General features: G+C 44.6%; 1 protein-coding gene across 1 annotated transcript in view; it reads left to right on the top strand.

Annotated features, from left to right (window-relative positions):
* Window positions 1–26,953, top strand: part of CPLX3 (complexin 3) — a 121,657-nt gene that overhangs the window by 86,770 nt on the left and 7,934 nt on the right. The window contains exon 2 of the mRNA XM_078685129.1: window positions 20,463–20,550. Coding sequence (XP_078541255.1) covers window positions 20,463–20,550 — 88 coding nt within the window. The remainder of the gene's footprint in view (window positions 1–20,462; window positions 20,551–26,953) is intronic.

Below are 26,953 nucleotides of genomic sequence, written 5' to 3'. Positions count from 1 at the left end.
TAAGGATGGTCTATTGGCATCAGACCTAAGGGTGGTCTATTGGCATCAGACCTAAGGATGGTCTATTGGCATCAGACCTAAGGATGACCTATTGGCATCAGACCTAAGGATGACCTATTGGCATCAGACCTAAGGATGGTCTATTGGCATCAGACCTAAGGATGGTCTATTGGCATCTGACCTAAGGATGGTCTATTGGCATCAGACCTAAGGATGGTCTATTGGCATCAGACCTAAGGGTGGTCTATTGGCATCAGACCTAAGGATGGTCTATTGGCATCAGACCTAAGGATGACCTATTGGCATCAGACCTAAGGATGGTCTATTGGCATCAGACCTCAGAATGGTCTATTGGCATCTGACCTAAGGATGGCCTATTGGCATCAGACCTAAGGATGGTCTATTGGCATCAGACCTAAGGATGGCCTATTGGCATCAGACCTAAGGATGGCCTATTGGCATCAGACCTAAGGATGACCTATTGGCATCAGACCTAAGGATGGTTGGCATCAGACCTAAGAATGGTCTATTGGCATCAGGCCTAAAGATGGCCTATTGGCATCAGACCTAAGGATGGTCTATTGGCATCAGACCTAAGGATGGTCTATTGGCATCAGACCTAAGGATGGCCCATTGGCATCATGAGCTGTAGACTTACTACAGGTCACAACTCTGTCGACGAGGTAGGACGAGAAGAAGGGTCCCTTGCCAGCAGAGTGGCCAGGGCTGCCCTCTGTAGTAGTGCAGGCCTTAGCTGAGTCACTCATGAGTCCATTTTGCAGTGGGCATTGTTATTAATATTAATGTATATATGGCTGCCCCTAAATGGAGACCGAGTAAAGTAGCATGTACACATGCTGATACCCACAATACACTACTGCACTGAGGCATTTATCTGGCAAGCATATTGGACACAGGGGGAGCTCACGAGCTGTATAATGCCAAGGTCATTTTATAATCAAGATGCCCTGTCCCACGCGCGCTGTGACACACGTAAATGGCTGTACCAGGCGCAGAGTGGGATAGAGCCCCCTATCACACTAAATACACTGTTCACAGTGCAGGAGTAAACACTCACCTGCACTGTGAACAGCGCAATAGAGGAAAGCGAACCAGCCAGCCTGCCTTTGGCTTTAGGTGAAGATCCAGTTTCACGTTTAAAGGGGGGAAAGACAGGGCTTTAAGTGGGATGAAAAAACTATGGGGTCTCTCAAAGGGGCGTGACTTACAAACTTAAGCTAAAAATCAGTGCTTAGCACAGTGTGCCGCCCGACTTGTATGTTGCTGTTTCTGTCATTGCATCTAGACATATGTTACAACAAGTAACATCATACCTACAACAAGTCAGGACCATTGGCTTTGTCAATGGCTATTAGTTGCACAAGATAAATAAGCAGCAACTATAGCTTGTATATAATATTGAAAAAACTTCGACTTAAAGCCCTGGTGACACCAAGACGATGTTGCTACTCTGGAATTTCAAAAAGAGAGGGGAAATCCAGAGAGAAAATGACTCTCTTTAAAGGACTTCCCATCCCCTACAACGCTCACCTGGCATGACGTAACTTCTCCACTAGTGAGAAGTGAGCAGTGTGAGCACGTGCACAGGGGTGGCTCTAGGCTCATGGCGGCCCTGGGCAGGGAGCGTAGGTAGGGGGCCCCGGAAGAAAGGTCCGGGCGGGGGGCCCCCGAAGAGGGGGGGTCAGGGTTTTTGGAAGTGTAGCAGAGCCGGAGGCCGCCAAATCCCTGCCAGAGGCCGCCACGAAAGTATGTATCCATCCTCAGAGGATTATTATATTAAGGATATATATTGGCGTGGCGGCCCCTGGGGTTTGGTGGCCCTGTGCAGGTGCACAGCTTGCACATGCCGCAGGCCGCCCTTGACGTGCACATCAATGTGCATGCTGTCACTGCTGTCCAGAAAAAAATGGACCACCTATGCCAGGGCATAAAACAGAGCCCGATAGAGACCAGTTTCGAGGCCCCTTCAAAAAACTGCCGGTGCTCAGACCCAGTGAGACCCGGCCCACTCAAGGCCCTCGGGAAGGGGATCTGCCTCATCGGGGGGAGGGAGTTGCGGTCAGTGACTACAGGTGCCTCACAAGAGTTTCTCTCTGTCCATGGGGCACAACCGTGTGTATCCCCTGACAGCATCCTTAACTCTGCGCCTGTAATGTGTTGTCTGTGTTGGCTTCTTAGTATGTATGTGTGTGGGTGTCTGTGAATAAAATATGTTTATTTTTGCAATCTAGGCTTGAATTAATCATGTAATAAGAATGAAATGTGTCATATTAATTGCATTTAAAGAAAACTCCTCGGGAAGCAATCTGCTCAAGCTAGAATGTAATTGTCGCAGCGTCCTTGGGTTTTTGGGGGTGCCCTAATAAAGTTTATGCAGTAATACGGCATGGGCACAAAGGATTCCCTTGGGATCACAATGACACGCATTTAGCACAGGCACACATTTAGCACTTGGGAAATCCATCATCAGAGGGCGCCGCAGTGAGAGGCAACAACAGGTGCACACATCTGTGGAGCCCCAGGGCAGTTTGTATGATATGGTCTCAGAACAGCCCAGTTGGAGAGGGTCTCTAGCAGCACCTCTGTCTATCAGGAAAAGGTTGACATGGTGCAAAAGATCGAGTCCCATCTCCATACCAAAGGTCAGCAGGGTGGGATGCTGCCAATCAGCTCCAGTGGTACCAAGATAGGGTCTAGGTACTGTGGCAGCAGATAGCCCTAGATGAATCCGTTCACTACCATGGGCCACCAGTGTGAGATAATCACTCACTGCACTAAAGCGTTCAGAGCCTCAGAAGTGGAAAAGAGAGAAGTCTCAGCACAGGTAGGTGACAAAAGCAGTCGTTGAAGTAAACACCTGAAAATAGAGGATTCGGACTCTGAGAAGGTGTTCATTGTATCACTTGACATGCGAGGGTTGAGAAGAGCCAAAGGCCATCCTAAGTGGAAAACCCAACTGCAAGAAGTGGACATAACTACAGTGATTCATTCTGTCTTTGTTTGGTTAATTTTGATCGCTAGAGCTTTTGGCTTCAGGCATTAAGCCTGTATGACGACACGGATGACGGGGTTAGAGTCTTTCAGATTTGGGAAGAGATCCAGGGACTCACATCTTTCAGTTGTGACTCCTGCTCTACTTGTAGACCTTTTTAGGTCGAGGTAATATCTGGTCTGCCGAAGGCAGAACCGGAAGTACCGAGATTTAATGTTGCTTAGTGTGGACTATTTGTCCCGCCTCTGTTTTTGCCTCACTCCCATTGGCTGGCTTCCTAAACGGAGGCCAGCCATTGGAGGAGAGAGCCGTCCCTCCGAATAGGCTCAGTCTTTTCGGATTTGGGAGCGTAAGTTTTGCTGTTGTTTAGACTGTGACGTTGTCTGTCACTCAAAACAGCAAAACACGCCCCCGAATCCGAAAATGGCCGTGCGTTTCTCCGAGGCATTTTCTCCAACACGTGGTGGTGTTTTCGGAGCTGCTCGCCTCCCTTCCCTTCTGCTTTTAGGAGCTGCTCGGCTCCGCTCGCCTCCCCCCTTCCCTCTGCCCTCCTCCGTCGCGCTCTCACCTCCCCCTTCCCCCCCCTCTGCTGCAGCTCTCCTCCGTCGTGCTCTGCCGCTCCCCGGCCCCCACCCCTCCCTCCCGCCTCCTTAAAATTATGTTGTGACCTCCCTATTCACGGGACTAAACTTTTGAAAAAAATTGACATCTTTATTTATCTGTTGGGAATTAAGTCAGACGATTCAGGGGACAGGAGGTCAGCTGGAATGAGGTGTAGGCACGAGTGTAGTGGGGGCACTGCTCAAGGCTCGCGGGCCGGGGCTACTCCTGGAAATATCGCTGCTGTCTGTCGCCAGACTCTGGTCACTGCGGCCGCCAGTGAGTGCTCACTGCGGCTCACCACAAGTTTCGTAGAGCTGCGGCTGAAGGCTGGCATCTACACTGGAGCCGGTGCTGCTCACTGCATTGCCCACTGCTCACTATGGCCGGCCAGGGGCTGCGCACTGTGGCCCCCTCAGGTTGCCCACTTCTGTCGGTTAGAGGATGGTCTCTATCACCCTCCTCACCCCCCCTCAGATATGCTTTGCTCCCTGACAGGCTCACAGCCTCTCCCGCACCCGGTCCAGCTCTGCGAAGCCGTCATCTGCAGAGTCCGCTGTTCACACTCAACCACGGGGCGCATTGTCCGTCCATCCGCGGAGGCCACTTGCCACATCTCATTAACGTGACACGCTCACGGGCTTGAGAGGGGACAATCGGGTGTTTTTCATCGGCCTCTTGTGGCTTAGCGAGGAGGCCGCTCTTTGTGCTGTGGGAACCTGTCATGTGCTCCCCTCCCCGCGTCTTCTCGCGGGTACATAGGTGGCCTGGGCGCCGCAGAGCGTTCTCACGGGGGGCACACACCTGCGACCGGGATGCGCGGCTATCACCCTCCTCACCCCCCTCAGATATGCTTTGCTCCCTGACAGGCTCACAGCCTCTCCCGCACCCGGTCCAGCTCTGCGAAGCCGTCATCTGCAGAGTCCGCTGTTCACACTCAACCACGGGGCGCATTGTCCGTCCATCCGCGGAGGCCACTTGCCACATCTCATTAACGTGACACGCTCACGGGCTTGAGAGGGGACAATCGGGTGTTTTTCATCGGCCTCTTGTGGCTTAGCGAGGAGGCCGCTCTTTGTGCTGTGGGAACCTGTCATGTGCTCCCCTCCCCGCGTCTTCTCGCGGGTACATAGGTGGCCTGGGCGCCGCAGAGCGTTCTCACGGGGGGCACACACCTGCGACCGGGATGCGCGTCCTCCCGGAGATAAGAGCCTCAGCCCAGGGCATCTCCGTGCGTGTTACTCTTGGTGGAACGAAGCTGGTACCCAGGTAAAGCGCTCTAATACCTCGCGCTATATAAAACTACCAAAAAACGTATCTACCGAAGACGAGTGCGAACGCAGTCTCAACGCGGGGAGTTATGAACATCAGTAAGTGCACCCCAGATTTATCGGACATCCCCCAGGGACGATAGCGAAACTTGAGGAGTGTGACATTTAAAGCACAGATACAACTGCAGATGGATTTGAAAATAGAAACGTGGGAATCACTTCTCTAACGTATTTATCTAGGTCTTTTGGTAATTACTGCATTTTCTCTGGCCCCAGTATTGCTGTAATAATTGTGCTACGCATTATTTGAATTTCATGCTGGCGGCACTCCATATAAATAAATGCATTAATTAATTTAAGGATTTCTAAAGCGCTAGGTGCAGCCGTTTAGTGACTTTATAGCGCCTACATACGCCGATAAATGGAGTATATTCGGTATTCTCGGAGTGTATTATAGATGGTCTTCAGACTTCACTTCACGGAGAGTTTTTTGGCACCCCAACGACAAAGACGTGCACCTCTGTTTATCCCAACAAGTCCGACCGGGCACACTGCCACAGTGCGATTGTGATCAAGACGAATGACTGCTCCTCTTTCATGAACGTTGCACTTTATATTATTAGACTGTTCAAACCACCCTCACACCTGCCACACACCTGCCACACACCTGCATGCCACCACCAGCGTATATATGTGCGTTTGTTTAATGCGCGCCTGCCCGGAACCTCTTCAGATGGCGATCGTTCTGCTACAATGTGGCCCCTTAAAGCATCCGTGGCACTGCATTCGTGTTGCACCAACGGGCCACTATCGTGGACACGGGCCACGCACTAATATCCAAATGCGTGGCCCTGTACACGCGCCGTGCAACGTTAGTGTTTCACCACATGCGATTAAGCTATTGGCAATGTAAATGACAATGCCATTTATTTATGATTTTTAAAAAAAAGAAAGAAAAAAAAATGTCTTGAGCAATGCCAATAGCTCTACCTTTAATAATGCCGAGACCATTGCATTGTAAATGCTTGTTTCCATGTGTTTCCTGGTTGAGCTGTCACTGGAACACAGAGATCAGTGTGCTCCACCACCGTGTCTGTTGATTGATTGGTTGATGATGTGCAGTTGTTAATTGCAAGATCCTAGAGATACCCTGGTGAACTGTCATTTTCTCTGGGTATCCCGAGTCTTTGCCAAAGTAGGTTTTTTTGCAGCAGAAATGACTAAACTTGATTGTTTCATTTACTAGGAAGGACACTGTAGCCATTTCCCTTTGGGGCCCACTTTGGTCCTTCCGTAGTTTTGGGTTTTAGATGATTTAGGCTGCTTCTGCTTGTTCTGCATAACCACATATAACACATTTGTTCTTGAGACATTATTCTGAGAATATGCTGTAAATGTTTGTTATTCACGGACTCCATCTACGCATTTTGTATAATGTTGCTTGGAATACATAACAGCATGGTGTACTATTTTCTTTGTTCGTTCAGCAACAGCTCCTAGTGTTTAGACATAACATGGTTGCACAGTTGTATCTCCAGGACAATAGTTTTGTCATATAAATGGTGATCTGTCCCCTTAGGGGCAGAGAGGAGAATTCCGACAGAAAGGACTATTCTGGAATGAAAGCAGTGCCTGACATGTAGCCCTGCGTAAACTAAGTTTACACTCATGATGCAGACTACATACACCAGGTATGGGGTCACAGCCCAACCATAGAGATTGCAAATATATCCCTGTGCTCACACAGTAAGAGTAAACCTACACAATTATATAATTTGCCATGGTTGGGATGTTTGTACTCTACAGTTTGTTAGTAATGCAAATAACTTCGCTTGGTAGCATCTGCCTAATGATCGCTGCACATTTGCTTCATAATAGACTATAATAGTTTCAATAAATGTATTGTAACATTTTCTGCATGTCTTTCTTATGTTTATTAAGGGCCTACATGAAGGCATTAGTGAGTAACTGAAGGGAAGGATCTGTTTCCATGATGCCCTTAGGGACCAGAGGGTCATGTTCGAGGTTGCCGAAATCACATGTTACTCTGGGAAGGTTAGGAGCTCAGGTGTGACACTGTGAGATAGCCAGGATTAGGCCAACAAGTGCTGATGCTGTAGAGAACTTAGGGCCATATGTAGGTAAATACTATTTACCGATTCTAAAATACCGAATTTTACCGACTAGGTATTTCAGAATCGGTAAATGTTATGTAGCTAAAAATTCGGTAAATATTACCAATTCGGTAATATTCAGTATTACCGAATCGGTATTTACCGATTCGGTAATTCCCATTCATTCCTATGGGCCTGGAAGCCATTCACTATTACCGATTCGGTAAATACCGAATCGGTAATAGGGGATCACATTCAAGGGTGGCAGGGTGTCACATTGACACCCTGAGCATCCCTGAATCGTGCATGTGTGCACATGTGGCACACATGCCACATGGCACTGTTGAAAAGGCACAAAATTGCTTTTTCAAAGGTTTTCGATATTTACCACCAACTTGTAGTTGGTGGTAAATAACGAATCCTTAATGCACATAAGCACTCTTAAATGTGCTTCCTACATACCCGATTCGGTAAATAATGATGTTTCGGTAAATACAGATTCGGGAAATACCGATTCTGTATTTACCGAATCATCACCTACATTGGAAATGGCTCAATACCGGTCGGTAAGCCTGAAATTTACCGAATTTCGGGTTTACCGACCGGTAATGAGCTACCTACATTGGGCCCTTAGTCCCTACATTCCAATGTCCTGTCGTCCTAACTCACAGTTTTGCTTCACTAGCAAAATCTGTGCAACAATACCCTGAGGTGGGTTTTATGTAGTTAAGCTTTTGGAGATTGAGGGACGTTACAACTGACCACTTTTGTATGGAGCCTGCCAATGAGTTTCTGTGATATCTTATTAGTTTTCCAAATGGAAGTTGAATTGGGGGTCATCGCATTGCATGATCAGGAGCTATGCTGAGGGGCACACATAGATGATGAACAGGTTTCTTAGTAAGGAAAGATTGCATGTACTCTAGGGCAGAACTTGACAAACTCATCAATTTTTTTGAGCATTCTCAGAAATATGATCAAATGCAAGTCTAGTGTCTTCCTTCAAGGCAATCAGGATCTCTTTTCTGAAGCTGACCAAAGCAATTTCAATGTTTCAGTGTCCCATGTGGGTCTAGGGCCTCATAAATGATTGTGAACAAGATGCATCAGTTTTGCATCTACTGAGATTATCTTGTAGCAATGGATATTAATTCACCAAAATGTCATGGGGCTTGCAACCTCTATTCCTGATCACATTCACAGGACTGACCAACTGCACCATCAGTAGCTCCTTAGCAGCCTCCTATTGGCTGCTTATGCACTAAAGGAAAAGCAAGGAATATGCATTTCCACACCTGACCCTGCTTTTAAAACCCCTGAGACTAGAAGGAGTAAGGCCAGTGCTGGGGTCAGCACAGGGCGACTCTAATTGATGCTTGTTCTTGTAACCGCCGTGTCCATGATTATGGTGCTAGGAGAGGGTGGGTTGGAGATTAGCCGGTCGTAAGCCAGGAGTTTCGGTCTCTTGATGGTTTCTTCAAAGGTAGAATGATGGTGGGATATTCAGGGGTTTGAGATTAACTCCACTTGGAAGGGAAGTGTTGGTCAAGGTTGTGATGTTTGTTACAAGTGCAAGAAGGAAATGTTTCATTATGATGTTATCCATGGCTCAAGATGCAAGTTGAAGATTTTGTTTTTGCAGTCAGAGTTAGCACATCCTTCTCTATGATTTAGAAGTGGGTAAAAGTAGATTGTAGCGGAGGGGCAGGGTGGTTATAGGGAGAGCAGAGTAGAGAGTCTGGGTTCTTGATGATGGAGCTATAGATATTCGTAATTTTGAACTTCAGATTTTTAAAAATGTCTTTGGAATTCACAAGGTTTATTTCTAATGTACATCAATCAGCAAATGTCTGATAAATATTGAAGATCTAATTTCTAATTTTTTGGGGTGAAGTTGACGGTGTACAGTCAAAATATCGAGTTTTTAATTTCGACTAGACATAATATTGAGTAAAAAATATAGAATGGACATAATATCGACTAGACATAATATAGACTACCAAAATATCAACTAGAAAATTTTAATATCGAATAGAATGGACATAATATCGAATCAAAAATATAGAATGGACATAGAATCGACTTGACATAATATAGACAACAAAAATATCGAATTTTGGGTAAGTTAATATTAATTTTTATTTTTTGTGTAATATAATTCTGTAGCGGGTTGTGGGTTTATAGGGGAATAAGGTGGGAAGTAATTTAATTATAATTAATTAAATATGTTAATTAATTAATTGATTGGTATTTATTTTGAATACATTGTCAATTAATTTTTAATTGGTAATTAATTAATTGATAATTACATTTTATTATTTGATTAATTGATAATTATGTGAATAATATTATTTTATTTTTAGTAGCGAGTTGTGGGTTTATAGGGGAATAGGGTGGGAAGTAATTTAATATAATTACTTAAACATGATAACTAATTAATTGGTATTTATTTTAAATAAATTGTTAATTAATTTTTAATTGGTAATTAATTAATTATTAAGTGGTAATTAAAATGTATAAATTGTTTAATTTATAATTATGTGATTTATATTAATTTATTTTCACTAGAGTGGGGATATTAAAATTTACCCCTATGCTATCCAACGCTTTTCCTACTGTTGCACTCTCTGGAGTGGGAATAGTAATTTTTACCCCTACGCTATCCAACGCTTTCCCTAGTGTTGCACTCACTGGAGTGGGAATAGTAATTTTTACACTTACGCTATCCAACGCTTTCCCTACTGTTGCATTCGCTGGAGTGGGAATAGTAATTTTTACCCCTACGCTATCCAACGCTTTCCCTACTGTTGCACTCTCTGGAGTGGGAATAGTAATTTTTACCCCTACGCTATCCAACGCTTTCCCTACTGTTGCACTCTCTGGAGTGGGAATAGTAATTTTTATCCCTACGCTATCCAACGCTTTCCCTACTGTTGCACTCGCTGGAGTGGGAATAGTAATTTTTACCCCTACGCTATCCAACGCTTTCCCTACTGTTACATTCGCTGGAGTGGGAATAGTAATTTTTACCCCTACGCTATCCAACACTTTCCCTACTGTTGCACTTGCTGGAGTTGGAATAGTAATTTTTACCCCTACCGGATCCAATGCTTTCACTACTGTTGCACTCGCTGGAGTGGGAATAGTAATTTTTTCAACTACGCTATCCAACGTTTTCCCTACTGTTGCACTCTTTGGAGTGGGAATAGTAATTTTTACCCCTACGCTATCCAACGCTTTCCCTACTGTTGCACTCGCTGGAGTGGGAATAGTCATTTTTACCCCTATGCTATCCAACGCTTTCCCTACTGTTGCACTCACTGGAGTGGGAATAGTAATTTCTACCCCTAGGCTATCCAACGCTTTCCCTACTGTTGCACTCTCTGGAGTGGTAATAGTAATTTTTACCCCTGCGCTATCCAATGTTTTCCCTATTGTTGCACTCTCTGGAGTTGGAATAGTAATTTTTATCCGTACGCTATCCAACGCTTACCCTACTGTTACACTCACTGGAATTGGAATAGTAATTTAAACCCCTACGCTATCCAAAGCTTTCCCTACTGTTGCACTCGCTGGAGTTGGAATAGTCATTTTTACCCCTACGGTATCCAACGCTTTCCCTACTGTTGCACTCTTTGGAGTGGGAATAGTAATTTTTACCCCTACGCTATCCAACGCTTTCCCTACTGTTGCACTCGCTGGAGTGAGAATAGTAATTTTTACCCCTACGCTATCCAACGCTTTCCCTACTGTTGCACTCTTTGGAGTGGGAATAGTAATTTCTACCCATACGCTATCCTAAGGTAAAAATATTGTATATGTTTTGTAAATAATATGTATATATGACCTGGGATGAAGGGCGCTGCAGTCCATGGGGACACAGGACTGGCGCCGTGATTTTCGTCGACAATCGATCACCCCACCCTCCTGTGTGGGCACCAAACTACATTTTCTCCACTCCCCCACACCAGCGACCTGGACCTGCCATGATGGTGCATGCTGGGATTTTGAGTCCGTAATACTAAAACACGGACTACAACTGCTGTGCTGAATGCATTAGGGGGAGGGAACTTAGTGCCTACAAGACATCCAGTCACAGGAGGATAATCATTTGGGGCTGTTTCGTTTAGGAGGAAGCCGAAATGCATCCGCCATTACCTGGACCTTGAAATAAATGGTTACCTGCTCCTGTATCCCCGTGTGGCCTCTCTTCTTTTCGTCGAAAAGATTCCAGTCATATATATATATATGTATTTAAAATATTTATATTTTTTTTGTTACATTCATTATTTCTCAATTTTACGTTTCTTTAAGTATTTTAAATATGTTTAAATTAATTAAATTTATTATTATATTACTTTTAATTTACTTTTAAGACATTTAAAAAAATCGATATTTTGACAGTCTATATTTTTTACACTCGATATTTTGGAGTCAATATTTTTGTGCTTACCTGTTTGAAGATAGGAAGTCGATATTTTTGCAGTCAATATTTTTACTTCTATATTTTGTCCTCTCGATATTTTGTCTGTCGATGTAGTATCAGTGATCCGAAGTAGACCTTTGGTCTCTGCTCACGATTGTACGGTAGCCTCTTCCACATGTCTTATGGAGAATCTTATATTACTAGGTCATTGTCTTAACCATTAGCTTTCAAGCTCCTGGTTATTCCACAATATCTACGCAAGGTCCGGATGTACAAAGCTGTGGAACTTCAACCAGGGCTTTTTTTTTAATGGATGGAGCCAAAATGTTAAGCGTGGTAGACATATTGCTGTAAAAAAATTTAATCAAGGCTTCAGACGCAGTTCCATTTAGTAAGTCTATTTTCACAGCTTTGAAGTCTACCCCAAATTTCACTTTGCTAATTGATCTAGTGTAACTAACAGGCATAGTGGGAAACTCCCTCCTGCTTTGTGAGGTACTGCTGAATTGCTAGTAGGAGAGATGAATGTGGATCAGAGAGTTATCCAACAATATTTGAGGTAAGACCCTCATGCTGCAGGTTTCTATAATGTCTGTAAGACCTAGGTTGAAAATCAGGCCAACTGTGCACATTGTTCATCTCTCTACGTGGTTGAATCCCAGATTATTTTCCTTGTTCACGCTGCAACTCTCGAGGGGCTGACATTCATTGTGGTGCCATTTTAAGGATTTATTGGGGACACGGGAAAAACATATTTTGGGACCGTGCTGCCCTGAACTGAGTAAAATATATTAAACTAATTGCAGATAGTTCAGAAACATAGGGGGCAAAACATCTGAAAGTCAAGCTGTCTCCCATCCTCAAGCCAAAATGCTCCAAAATCAAGTTAAAAAGAAAAGGAATTATGCAAAAAGCCCTTGAAATTGTAGCTTTCATTAGAGGCTATTCATAATCACAAAAACCCGATTCATCTGGCATTCTTAGAGAAATGGGAGGGAATAGAAGACTAGAGAGGGACAAAGAGATACAAAGATTGGTGTAGGCACAGAGGGGCAATAAGAGGAGAAGGGAGCTAGAGAAAATGACATAAGCTAAGGAGAAAAACGTGAGGTAGCCTGAAAGAAAGATACAGAACCATGGACGGAGATAGGGACGAAAAGGGAGCTAGAGAGATAGGTAAGATTTTAGGTGAACAGCCATTAAAACGTGGCTGTTAAACCGTCATTACATCGCATGCGCTTTTACAACGCAATCGATGTAATGGCTATCCACATCGTTGTGAGGAAACTGAGGCTCTTCCGTTTCCTCACAACGACATGAGGCAGGAACCACGAGGAGAGAGAGGTAAGGGGGATTGGGCCTGGGGGTTACTTTTTTAGGGTTTAGGGTGGTGTTGGGGGGTTGGGCAGGGTAGTGTTTAAGTGTAGGGATCAGACTGGGGGTCGGGGGAGGGTCATGCTGGAGGTAGTGTTTTCGAGGGTTTAGGGTAGTGCTGTGGTGTGTGTGTAGTGCAGGATAGTGTTTTAAGGTTAAGGGTAGTGTTGGAGGGTTGAGCAGGGTAGTGTTTCAGTGTAGGGACCAGACGGGGGCAGGGGAGGGTCGTGCTGGGGGTAGTGTTTTATGGTTTAGGGTAGTGCTGTGGTGTGTGTGTTGTGCAGGGTATGGTTTTAGCGTTTAGGGTAGTGTCAGGGGGTCATGCAGGGTAGTGTTTCAGTGTAGAGAGCGGACTGGGGGTCGGGGGATGGTCGTGCTGGAGATAGTGTTTTTGAGGGTTTAGGGTAGTGCTGTGGTGTGTGTGTAGTGCAGGGTAGTGTTTTAAGGTTGAGGGTAGTGTCGGGGGTTGTGCAGGGCACTGTTTGAGTGTAGGCACTGGACTGGGGGTTTGAGGAGGGTCGTGCTGGAGGTAGTGTTTTAGGGTTTAGGGTAGTGCTGTGGTGTGTGTAGTGCAGGGTAGTGTTGGGTTTAGGGTAGTGTCAGGGGGTTGTGCTGGGTAGTCTTAATGTAGGGAGAGTACTGGGGGTCAGGGAGGGTCGTGCAGGGGTACTTAATTGGGGTTTAGGGCAAGACAGGGTAGTGTCACTTACATTGCATGCTTTTACCATGAGTATAGCTTTACCACGCATGCCTTTGCCTTGTAATGGTATGCATGGTATAAGCATATGCGTGGTAAAAGCATGTGATGTAATGGCATGTTGTTTTAATTTTAACGCGTAGTAATATCTGCGTTGTAATGGCATGTGTGGTATTAGTATGGGTTGTAATGAGTCATATTCAAGATTTTATAACGAGGTACAGAGAGCTAGGCATATAGAGAATGAGTCGTAGAGCAGGGGAGAGGGATGCAGTAGTGAGAGAGTTAGGGTAGGAGAGTTGAATTAAAGAGAGGTAGAGACAGAGGCAGACTTGTAGAGAAGTGAGTGAGTAAGAGAATCATAGAGTTGGTTACAGTCACTCGTTGACTGTATGTTAGCCTTTGACCCATATAATGGTGCACACACTCTTGGCTAGGTGGCACTGAAGAAATACCACCTACATATATATATAAAAAGATACAAGGTATAAGGAGCGGTGGGGCAGAGAAAGGAAAAAAATGGGAAGAAGTATAAAAAGAAAAGTCGGGTAAAAAGAAGAAAGATAGAAAGATAGAGGAGAGCTGAAATAGATGAAATGCAGAGGTGAGAAAGAGGGAGAGAGTTGTGGTGGAGAGGGGCTGCTTTGAAATAGAGTTGATGCTGAGAGAGCTCTTAGAAAGGGGAATGTAAAGAAAGAGTAAGGTAATGCAAGGGGTGAGGAGGAGGGAACAGAGGTAGAGATTAGAAAGGGAGACAGGATATGTAAAGAGGTGAGGTAGTGAATGAATGGTGATGTGAACTGAGCGGTCAGTTAGTGACAAAGAGATTGGTAGGAGTTGTGAGAGATGAGGAAGTGAGAGGGATGTGACGTAGTGAAAGACATGAAGTAGTGAGAGGTGAGGGAGAGAGGTGAGTTTGAGGGTGAAGGGCAGTACCTGGATGAGGTTGCGTAGAGGTGGAATTGAAAGAGGAAAGTTAGATAGATGGATAGGCTGAGGGAGAGGGACAAATATAGGGGTTGAAACAAGGAGTGGTAAAGAGAGAGGTGAGGTGGTGAGAAAGAGGTAGGGTAGAGAGAGGTGTATTGAGAGAGGTGAGATTGAAATTTGAGATAGAGAGTGTGAGGGCAGTGCTTAATTTGAGCCTGTGGTTTCCAGTGCCCAGCACCAGCTATTATTTGTCAGCACTTATGACAGACTGCCACACGGTGGCGATGTCTGCCTAATTTAGGTATTAGCACAACAACAGCTGTTTATTAATACAATATGCATTAACAATGCCTAATGCGTGCCACCTAAGACATTCTTATAGCGTTGGGGGCTTGGAATAGTCTAAAATGTCACCCTTATAGGAGTGTGATGGTTAGTAGTTGTGTCATTCGCAGCGCTAGTAGGGGCAACGGATGGTGCAAACTGCAGTGGCCTCCAGACAAAGGCCTTGGCACTTTTTTATTTTTTTATTTTACAAATTAAGCACTGGTGCATGGAGAGGTAGAGAGAGGCAGAGAAAGCACTAAAGGGAGAGGTGAGGTAGAACAACTGAGGTGAAGTAAGGAGACACAGAAACATAATTTGTAATGTAATTACCACCAGATCTCTGAGAGCACTAGAGTGAAAGATGGCCAGGGACAGCTGCCAAATTAAAAAGTACATTCATACTTATTTGGCAAAACATGTTACATTTATATTCTCGAGTCAGTGCTTTTCGTTTCCTATACAATTCATTTGCAATACTAGACTTTGAGATAATCCTTCAGTAATGAAAAATTGTTTTGACATAAATCATAAAATAAATACAGTTTTTACAATCAAACAGTTTTTAATTTTGTTTGATTGTAAAAACTGTATTTATTTTATGATTTATGTCAAAACAATTTTTGGCAATTCCCGGCGATGAGACCTATGGAGCCCGGGAAGCAGAGAGGTTTTACGGAATGGGTAAAGTCAGTAGCAGCCCAGGGCCCCAACCCTCCTGAGGGCTCCCCAGTAAAGTGATAACCATGGGTATAAAAAAATGGAGTACTTTTTAATTTCCTTCAAAAAGAAGAGAGTTTCCCAAAAAAACAGAAAGGACTGGGAATTTTACAATGACAAAAACAAGATTCCTTTCTGTGTTATTCCATCCCTTTGTGACCTATAGGCCTACACACAGAATCCCGCTAATCGTACTTCGTAGTGACACAGATTATTGATCTTACAAGACACTGGAATTACTTATATCTCTCAAATTTTTATTTTTATATATAAAAAGATTTATGGTGGTTAAAATACATTCATACATATTTGGCAAAACATGTTACATTTATATTCTCAAGTCAGTGCTTTTCGTTTCCTATACAATTCATTTGCAATACAAGACTTTGAGATAATCCTTCAGTAATGAAAAATTGTTTTGACATAAATCATAAAATAAATACAGTTTTTACAATCAAACAGTTTTTAATTTTGTTTGATTGTAAAAACTGTATTTATTTTATGATTTATGTCAAAACAATTTTTGGCAATTCCCGGCGATGAGACCTATGGAGCCCGGGAAGCAGAGAGGTTTTACGGAATGGGTAAAGTCAGTAGCAGCCCAGGGCCCCAACCCTCCTGAGGGCTCCCCAGTAAAGTGATAACCATGGGTATAAAAAAATGGAGTACTTTTTAATTTCCTTCAAAAAGAAGAGAGTTTCCCAAAAAAACAGAAAGGACTGGGAATTTTACAATGACAAAAACAAGATTCCTTTCTGTGTTATTCCATCCCTTTGTGACCTATAGGCCTACACACAGAATCCCGCTAATCGTACTTCGTAGTGACACAGATTATTGATCTTACAAGACACTGGAATTACTTATATCTCTCAAATTTTTATTTTTATATATAAAAAGATTTATGGTGGTTAAAATACATTCATACATATTTGGCAAAACATGTTACATTTATATTCTCAAGTCAGTGCTTTTCGTTTCCTATACAATTCATTTGCAATACAAGACTTTGAGATAATCCTTCAGTAATGAAAAATTGTTTTGACATAAATCGTAAAATAAATACAGTTTTTACAATCAAACAAAATTAAAAACAGGTACAGTTTTTAATTTTGTTTGATTGTAAAAACTGTATTTATTTTATGATTTATGATTTATGTCAATACAATTTTTCATTACTGAAGGATTATCTCAAAGTCTTGTATTGCAAATGAATTGTATAGGAAACGAAAAGCACTGACTTGAGAATATAAATGTAACATGTTTTGCCAAATATGTATGAATGTATTTTAACCACCATAAATCTTTTTATATATAAAAATAAAAATTTGAGAGATATAAGTAATTCCAGTGTCTTGTAAAATCAATAATCTGTGTCACTACGAAGTACGATTAGCGGGATTCTGTGTGTAGGCCTATAGGTCACAAAGGGATGGGATAACACAGAAAGGAATCTTGTTTTTGTCATTGTAAAATTCCCAGTCCTTTCTGGTTTTTTGGGAAACTTTCTTCTTTTTGAAGGAAATTAAAAAGTACTCCATTTTTTTATACCCATGGTTATCACTTTACTGGGGAGCCCTCAGGAGGGTTGGGGCCCTGGGCTGCTGCTGACTTTGCCCATTCCGTAAAACCTCTCCGCTTCCCGGGCTCCATAGGTCTCATCGCCGGGAATTGCCCACAGCTCGGTCCTGTGTCCCTGGACTGGTACCAGCAGCTCCTGCATTAAAGGTCCCCCTAGCGGCGAATGAGTGCTTTAAGAATAGGAAGTTGAAAGAAGGGAGGACAGTCAAGGCTTTGCTCCAAATCTTGAAATGGCAGATGGTCTTCAGCTCAGGCAGCTGTTTGTCACACTGCCGGCTTCCCTGCAGCAAGTATTGGGCTGCCATGGCACTCATTACATGAAGGTAATCACTGCCCATAAATTACAGCGCCGTTGCAATCATGGGGAACACAAATGCATCCATGGAATCAGTACCAGCGCCTTGAGAATCTTACGAGTGAGTAGTCGTGCTTTACAAGCCGCTTGATTGATTGATTGATTGAATTACCAGAGAGTGTTATATAATGCAGCTAGCTGACGCATATTTCCATGCACTTAACAGGGAAGCAAATACTGCTGAGGATACAAGTTGCCACCTGGAAACACACAATACCAACAGTCACAGATAAATGTCAATTTCAGGGTCCCTGCAGAACAAAGGACTCCAACATTATTGGCTCAGTGTTCAGTAGCCGCATAGTACTAAGGCCTCAACCTCTGTGGATTGGTTATTTAAGGATGGCTCTCAACTGATCCTATTTGCAGCCGTATTTCTGTAATGGATTGCTGCAAGTAATCCAATTACCACTGCAGTAATGCATTTTAACATTGGCAGTAATTGTACTCACACCAGTAGCCTACCCGGCTGGATTTTAAGGTCAAACAGTATTTACGCCTTCTGCAATAACAGCTAGACTGTAATAAGAAAATTACACACAGTTTTGTTTACATGTATGGTAGACCTGGTGGGCCAGTGAACTAATGCATCCAGTGCAGGAGTGAAAGTACTGTAGATAGACATGTGTTTGGCCTTATGGTTACAAGACTCCCAGTGGGTCCACCCAGAATTTCATTCTTCCTAGGTTGATAAAATGGGTACCATTCAGTTGGAACACAATGACCATCTTTTACTGAGCGCCACAATACCCGTCTGGGTGAACGTGAGTTTTACAAACACCCATTGATGCAGTGGCAGCTGCTCCCTGGCAACAGTAGTGGGGCGGGGTAGGTTAAAAAAGTCACTTATCTGCTTGCCGGCGCCGCCTCTCCTCCATCCTCTCCGTCCTCTTCCTTGTGTGAAAAGAAAGCAGGAAGCATCGAGGCTCCCCTAAGCCAATCACAACACTGAAATGCAGCATTGTGATTGGCTCGAGGACTGTGATTGGGCGCTTAGACGGGGACTGGGAGGTTGGGCATGTTCAATACAGCCAGTGGAGAACATGTACAGTGCGCTTGACTGTTTAGCCGGCCCAAGACTGCTGGCCAAACAGTCATGCGCACTTAAGGTGTAGTCACCACTCCTCCTCCCTGCTCTGCCCAGCCAGCCCCGCCCTGCCACCCCAAACTGCCTCAGCACGGAAAAATATAATTAAATAACATCGTGTTATTATCATTTTATATTTCTTTTTTTGCAGTGCTGAAAAGCAGTGGGGCAACGCTCCTCCGTCTTAGCGGAGGAGCAACCCCTGCACTTATGTTCATATTATAACAGTGGCAGATACCAGTGAGAAGATCCTGCAGGCTTATTAGCAATTGAGTTCAGTAAATCAGAGAAGACGGCGGTGCAAAAACAAGCCTAGAAAAGCAAATGGGCAGACCAACCCACGTGCATGTAAGATGATAAAGAATGTGTTGATTCTTTAGGAGTAACATATGTGTATTTGTTTATTATCATGGTGGATTTCTCTCGAGCACAGACCTAATTATGTTGGTGGTCGATCGGACGACTGGTTGCCTTTAAAGTGTGAATGAGACCACCCAACAACGAATTGGCGGTCCAACCCGGCACATTAGGATAATTGACCCCTCTTCCCATCATTTCTGGGTGCTCCCCTTGGCTGTGGTGTTGTCACTTACTGTATGGCCGATGTTCCGAAGTGCCACATCTTCCCCCTGGGTTTGCGGCTGTCTGTGTGGCAACAGTGAAATGACTTGTAAGTTTCATGTAGCAGCTGCTGCAACAAATACAAGTTTAGTTAATGCTGTAATATTTGTTAAGTGTTCTGCCTGTTGAGCCTTGCCTGTCCCTGCTGTTGGGGCATGGACTACTAATATACTGGCCTTTTGATCTCCCAAATAGTCCAAGCCAGTGGCATAAAGCAAACATGATGGGGCCACCTGCACAACATGAAGTGGGTTCCCATGTCTCCAGTATCTCAAAATTATTAAAAGGCTTTGCTCTAAATGGGGTCTCCTGAAGGATTGGGGAACCCTTAAAGATTTGGGGGTCAACAAAGAGGGTTGTCAATGATCAGACCCTAGTTGCTGAGGGTGTGAATGAGCTGAAAATGGATAATATATTCAGAGTTGTTTTGAGCAGGAGGCCCCAAATTATGTTTGGCCCGGGGCCCCCAAAATCTTTAAGATGTCACTGGCTTGCAGTGTGATGTGAAAGCCACAGAGTGGCTAGTAGAGAGTACTGCTGGCATATTGTATCCTAGATAGCTCTCGATCTGGAAAGTTGTTTTTTTTCTGGTTTTTTTTTTGTCTTAACAGCACATTTATTGCTATAAAGATCCAAATGCATCTGCTGTAAATTTCCACACTGGTTGATATCACTATTAATAAAGCAGAAATTAAAAGATTAACCTCAAACAAATCCAAGCCCACCTACTGGCAGCAGACAACTGCCACAGGCTCAAGCATTTGCTATAATGCATTTGCATCTTAGAGGATTTATAGGAGACACTATAATGTGTCCGAAAGGAGAACAAGATCGGATGTTCAAAATTCAAGTAACTAACGTGCATGATCATTTACTGGTACTGCTCAAATATATTTACATCAGTCTGCAAGGAAACCATGACACACTGGGACATAGCATCTAAAGCTCTATGTTTAAGTTATGAATAATAACACATCAGAATGAATAAGAAAAGAACTGTGAATAATAATAGCAGCAGGATAACCATGTAAGTGCTTAAATCGGCTAACGGATACATTTGTTAACAGTATCATAACGTACATTTTCGGGTTCGATTTATTACTTTTCAGTCGTTTGTACCTCGATCTGGAAAGTTAAATCTGTCCCCCATCCTCTCACACAACACATCACGCTAAAATTAGAACAGACAAACATTTTGCTAAAGGCAGAAGGTCGAAAATGTACTCCAATTGCACGGGGTGCGCTGATTCCTTTAATGTAAACAGCCATCAGGTTAACGATTTGAAAGAAGGACACTTTGGAATGAGCCAAGTTCCCATGATCCCAAGTAAGAGTGTTTCTTTTCTTCACAGGATGGAGAGAGATGCCCAGTTCACCCAGCGAAAAGCGGAGAGAGCCACACTAAGGGGGCACTTCAGGGACAAGTACCGGCTGCCCAAGGTAAGGATCCCACCTCACACCGGCCTCTGCGGAGGTCCTACAGCGGTGCCCACATCTGTCTGCAGTGGGTTGTCCCCGTGGGAGGTGTATCTTTGGTTACTTTCTTTCAATAGAATAGATGATTCAGAGGCTTTTGTCTGCTGAAAGGGGATTGGTCGACTCGTTTGGTGGGTGTGCAGGGCCTTGAACTTGTTGCATCATTGAGATTTATCCAGATTCGTGTTCTATTAGGGCGCCCACTAGTTGTGTTCGAAGGATGTCATTGGCGGTGTTAAAGTGACCCTTTTTTATATTATTCCCACATCATTTGCTCTTGGATGTTTACTGGGGCCCCAGACGTCACTGACAGAAGACTGGTTTAGTAATGCAGATAATAAAGACACATAATGCCAGCATGAGTTGTAGCAGTGGACCTTTCTTTGGAGCTTCCATTGGTGCAGCAGATGCAGTGGCACCGGAGCTCAAAGAAATGAGGGGCCCACTGAACCCTGATTATTGCTGTATTTCACTTCAAAAACCGGCCAGTGTTGCCTACTTTCTTCCTTGCACTGTGGCCCAAGACACCTTCCCTAGGTCACTGACTACAGTCGCGGCTGGCACCACTAGAGGGTGGTGCGGCAGGAAAATGGGTGGTGGGTGGGGTAACATTAAATTAGAAATAAATAAAAAAACACTTACCTGGACACACGTCCTCTGGGCTTCTGTCCGGTCTACATCTTCTCGTGTTTTCCTCCAAAACGGGACTCCCGACAACTCTCCTAACCAATCCTGGTGCTGCCCTCATGCTGCATGACAGCAGCACCAGGACTGGAGGGAGCGGTCTCTCTTGCCGCTCCCGAGGACACAAGCCCTGCACTTGCTCTCACCCAGCTGTCTTAAGAAAGCTGGGTTAGAGGGAGCTTCCAAAGTGTGCATGTCTGGCTGGCCATCGCAAGACCCAAAGGAACACGCGCACTTTGAAAAGGACTCAGGCCACCCACCCTCCTCCCTGCTACTACCATAGAGCAAGCCCCGCCGCCCCGTCCTGACACTCGATTTGGGACAGGGAGAATGAAAAATAAAATGGCAATAAATTAACTTTCTTGCCTTTTTATTTTTCTCATCTCTGAGCATTTTGGGCATTTTGGTTAGTGGGGCGTCGCTCCTCCGCTCAAACGGAGGAGCCCCCCCTGTATGTGATTATATCACACAGCTTCCTTCCACATCACTTTCACTGCAAAGCTCTGTGTCCAGAGTGAGTCACCAGCCACGTGGGAGCGGACAGAGTAGGCGCATATTTTATCATCATGTTCTCTGTGGAAATATGTTTTTTGTTAACGATGATGGGGTGTACTTTTGCCTGGTTATCCTCTGGCTGATGAGAAATACTTTTTGGCTCCAATGCAGGATGTATTTGCCATTTATGTATGTCTCAATTCTCCTACAAAGGGTGGTGTAATGTCTCCTCCAGGCGGCTTCTTACTAGACACTACTGTTATTATTCGTGGCCAAGTGGTCACCATTTTTAGGTCTCGCCTAGCGAACGCAGCGCATGCGCTGCTTCGCCTTCGCAAGACTATTTTGTCAGTTTGGTGCGTGAAGGGAGACAAACCATGTGCGCGCACGGACATGGGATATGCACGTGCATGGCGTCTCCTCTCTGCCTCACACGCTCCCACCGCGCGCTCATACGCTCCCACCGCGCGCTTGTTCTCTTCTTCTATCTGTGTCCCTCGGTCTCTGTCAATCTATAAGTCAGTCTCTATTTCTCTGTTTATCTACCCATATCTCTCGTTCTCTCTTTTTCTCTTTCCTGCTGTCTCTCTCACCCTGTCGCTCTGTCAATCTGTCTGTATTACTCTCCCTCCCATTTCTGTCACTTTACATGCCTGGTTCTCTTCCACTCTCTTTATCTATCATTATCTCTCTTTCTCCCTGTCCCATTCTCAGTCACTGTCTCTCTTCCTCTCTATTCATCTCTATCTTTCTCCATGTTTCTCTCTCACTCACTCTCTCTAGTCAGCTCTCTCTCGTTGTCTCTCTTTTCCTGCTCTCTCTTTATACTAAGGTTCCTTCGCTTCTGCAGGGAGGGAAGGTGAACGGCGCTCATAGCTCAGCTAAGCACAGTACGTTTTGCCGAAATAGGCTGGAAAGTGATTCCCCAACCCTCAGCACTGACCTTCGCCTGGTGTTGCTGCGGTTCCATTATATTTATTGTTTCTCAAAGCTCTTTGGGCGCAGTCTCTGTCAACAATCTCTGATAGGCGGGACTGACAAAACGCTCTTTAGAGGATGGCCTTTTGCTGCATCAAAAAATATCTGAATTTTAGAGCACATTCGTCAGAGTGTTTTTAAGGTATTGTGGTCCCGTAGGCGAAGTTCAAAACTTATATTTGCACATGTAAAATGTGCAAATCTTCTCCCTCTATTTTTGTTGCACTCTCTGTAAAACAAACCAGTTAAAGGATATATAGGTGCCTGAATGCATGCATTCAATTTGACACGCACACATTTCTCTATATTTCTTACTACTCAGGCCCTTCAAGCGGCAATGAAAAACGGGGGGGTCAACAGAGGGTTCGGGGGGGAGACAGAACTCTCATCCCGCAGCCAATGAATCTCTCGGCGCACAGGCGCTCTGTTTACATCTTGGTGCCCTGCTGGCACGCAAAACTATACACATCAGACCCAGCATGGCAAGAAGGGAAAACCGCCTGTGGAAAAGGGTTTTTCTCGAGCTTTCAAACCCTTCCCAATGACACTGCATGGTAAGCCCGAAAGGCTGAGCCTCTGTCGATGAGGCACACATGGAATGGTCAGTGGGGAGAGCGCGCCACCAAAGACGCTGCCGTTCGGAAGAGGGCAGCGCCAGAAGGGTTAAACCGGCGGATCCCACCGGGCAGTGTGACTGACGCCTGCCAGATAGTAATAGGGGCATGTCCACCCCTGGATTCTAGAGAGGACACGCTGACGAGGGACCGAGACACCGCCAACTGGGGGTTCGTTTTCAGTGGGAAAGAACTGTCTTAAAGAACTGCATCCATGGCATTTTGGAGCTGGAGTCCAACAGATGGGGAAGAGTTCAGCAGAACATATGAGGGGGCGCTGTAGGAGCAGGCCCCGTCATCGGAGGCAGTTTGGGAGTAGGCACGACAGTGGGCTCACGCCTACCTGAGATGGAAGTTTGGTGCAGGGTCGCAAAATGGGGCGTTAAGGGGCATGCACCTCTGAGAAGGGCAGTTTGGGGGAATGTAGAGGAAGTCACATCTAAGAAGACAGGCTGAGCGCAGACCCCGTGGGAAGGGTGCAACTTCAGGAGTGTCCTTTCAGTAACTAAACACCCCCAGGTGGTCATTTTTGCACAGACACTAACGTAGCTCCAGTCACCAGCTGTTCATGGGGGGGGGGAGGTTTCGCTAAGGGTGTTCGCCACTTCAATGGGAAAGCTTACCTTTTTGCCAAGGGGTGGAGATGGCCAGGGGTTTTCATGAGGTTATGGCACCGAGAAGGGGCTGTGGGCTCAGGTCGGGGGCAGCTTAGCAAGTTCAGCTTTGGGAGAGAGAGGACAGGTGGGTACAGAATGGCGGGCTGGCACTGGTTAGGGTACAGGTGTCGGGGGCAGTATGAGGGGCAGTTTAGCACCTTAGCCGTCAGTATGTGTCACAAAACATAGCAGCAAAGAACTTCAAACACAGTTCATGGGATATTCATGTACAAATGTGCAGATCCTCACTCCGCGTGTCGTGCTCATGTCACGCTCTAAGACCCTTCGTCTGCTCTGAATCCCAATCTGTAACCCCGTTATCTCGGACCTTCGCTCTGCACCAGTGTGCGCCTCTATTCTTCGCCATCCCCGGTTGCCACCTGAGAGCCCCCTGGCTTGGTTATGTCCAACGCCCCAGTTGTGCCTAGAAGCTATACTCGGCTCATTCAGTGGCCTGAAGTCCCCGCATGTGTGCATATATATGGAATCAGAGTAATGACGGTGCCTAAAACCCCTATGTCTGGCACTCTGTATAATACCATGTTCACTGCAATGTCTAGAAAACTGCCTCTGGTGCTCTCTAAGAGCAGCTCCCTTTCAGTGCCTCTTGGTACCGGCCTCTATGCACTATATGACAACCTTCAGTTCAGTGCCTGAAAGCCTTCACCTCTGTATGCGATATTACCTTGCATGATTTGCACTGCTTTTAACCTTCGAAATATGTGCGCTCCATAAGATCACATTTTTCGAAGCGCCTTGACAAGCCAGCTTCTGTGAGGTTAGATCACATTAAATCAATTGGATCAAAGCCCCAACGCGCTATATTTAACCATATTAATTTTCACCGGTAGATGCTCTGACTCTGTTTGAAGACTAATGGAAAGGTTATGCAGCATCCACCATTCACCATCAAAATGGAGGAGATGGCATTACAGTGATCACTCAAGGCTTTTCTTTGATCCGCTCTAGACATCCAGATTTTGAAACTTCCCATTACCATCCAATGAAGTTTTGAGAAATAAAATTACATGAGGATTTTCTTGTTAAAAATAAATCCAACAAGCATTTGCAATACAATAGGTCTCGCATGTACGCACGTTTGAGCTATTGACATTGCAAATAACAACGCCTTTTATTTTTGTTTTAGTTTTTAAAACATAAGTAAAAGGCATTGTCATTTAGAATGCCAATAGATTAAACTTGCGTAAATGCGAGACCTATTGCATTGCAAATGCTTGTTATAAAGAGCTGTGAAGTACTTCTTGCCACAATGCAGTAGTTTTTCTGATGCTGATTGCAGCTCTGATGAGGTGCTGCACTACACCATTTTACTACTTATGAAGGGAGAGTTGGGTTTTTGCCTACTGTTTTTCGGTTTTCACTTGCTCCTATCAATCTTTCTTGTCACCGAGGTGGGTGATTTCTGAAGTGTTTAGTTGCACTTTCTGCTTTGCGAATGAAGTCTGTTTCTGATCTTATGTCATTTACTCTTATTTCCTGAATGTATAGACATTTTGGCATACTCCTGTTTGTGATGCCTAGCTCCCTCCCTCTACGTATATGTACATATTCCTGTCTTTACTTCACAATATGCTCAATGTTCGATCTAGACTTTTTTATATTTAAAACTCGTTTTCCTAACCCATCAATGGACTGGATGAGTCAGGGTTCTGGAGCTTAAACTCTAGTCACTCGGTTCAGTCTGGTTTTGATAACAGTTTCCACTCTTTAGCGTGGATGGATTTGTAGCCATGTAGAACTAAAGGAATCCAGTGTTCTCTGGTCTTTCCTATTTTACTATATGTGACTGTGTGTCATTTAATGATGATCTGGAAACCTTCTTTAGAATGTATGCAGCACCCCTGGTAGGTTATTGTCTCTCACCTGATTTCTGGGTGTTTTGTCTCAATGCAAGAAGTTCTACTGAGAGGAGACAGCAGCATGGTGAACCATTGTGAGGAGCATTAAAGGGGTCCTCTAGTGTAGAGGTAAAACATTCTCTGTTCTGACCCAGCATATGCATCTCTAAGAATAAGCAACAATATAGCCTTATAACCCGCTGCCAAGGGCGAAACCAGTTGTTAAAGGTCAATGAATCCGAGTGATAGGCCTGAGCTGCAGACGAGGGACTATAACAATGGCGAGGGCCTTTAACAACTGGTATAGCCCGAGGAAGAAGGGCTATAAGGCTAATAGAACATTCCACCCACTAAGGGTAGAATGCTCTAAATTAAAAAGCGAGAAACACAAAGGCAAACATTGGAATGTTGGCGCTCTGGACTTACACCAGCTATTATAAGCCCGGAGCTACTCCATTTTCTTCAATGGAGCTCGCCACTTTCTAATGTTCTAATATGCATTTAAGAATGTTCCTTGGCATCATGATATCTGCTTGGGATATAATGTGAGATCATTCGTTGGATGGACCCTTTAAATCCTATAAAAGTTTGATCACTAACGCCCTGTTGGCCTACTTTGCTTTTAAGGTCGAGTCAGCGAGCAAGTCGATGACCTCTTCAATATTGTCAGGGAACTCTTTGCGCCCCATCATACTCAACTTCGGTCAGGCTCCCAGCGACCTCTGCTGTGCCCTTTTGGAATTCTTTTGGGACAAAAGTGTTGAGAATGATCTTAATTTGGCTCTTCTGACCCACCCTAAAAGTCACAACATCTTTAGAACTTCTACTATGCTCAGCTCTCTTGTAGTGGACGTCCCTGCCTCTCCTTTGGACTCCGGCCCTGTCCATGCTCTAACCAAGGCGCTTGATATCATCAGTACTGCAATCACTTCACTTTGAAATCCTTCTCTCCACTGCCCAGGACTCCTCAGAATGGAAAGCGGCCATTATAGTGCTATGTCATTGACATTAATAAGTCATTTCCATCCTATATCGCTGCTTGCTTTTCCTTCCAAATTCCTTGCGAAAGAAGTCAATCGAC

This window comes from Lissotriton helveticus, chromosome 3_2, assembly GCF_964261635.1.
Source record: "Lissotriton helveticus chromosome 3_2, aLisHel1.1, whole genome shotgun sequence".
Lineage (NCBI taxonomy): Eukaryota > Metazoa > Chordata > Amphibia > Caudata > Salamandridae > Lissotriton > Lissotriton helveticus.
This window is presented reverse-complemented; position numbering and strand designations above follow the sequence as displayed.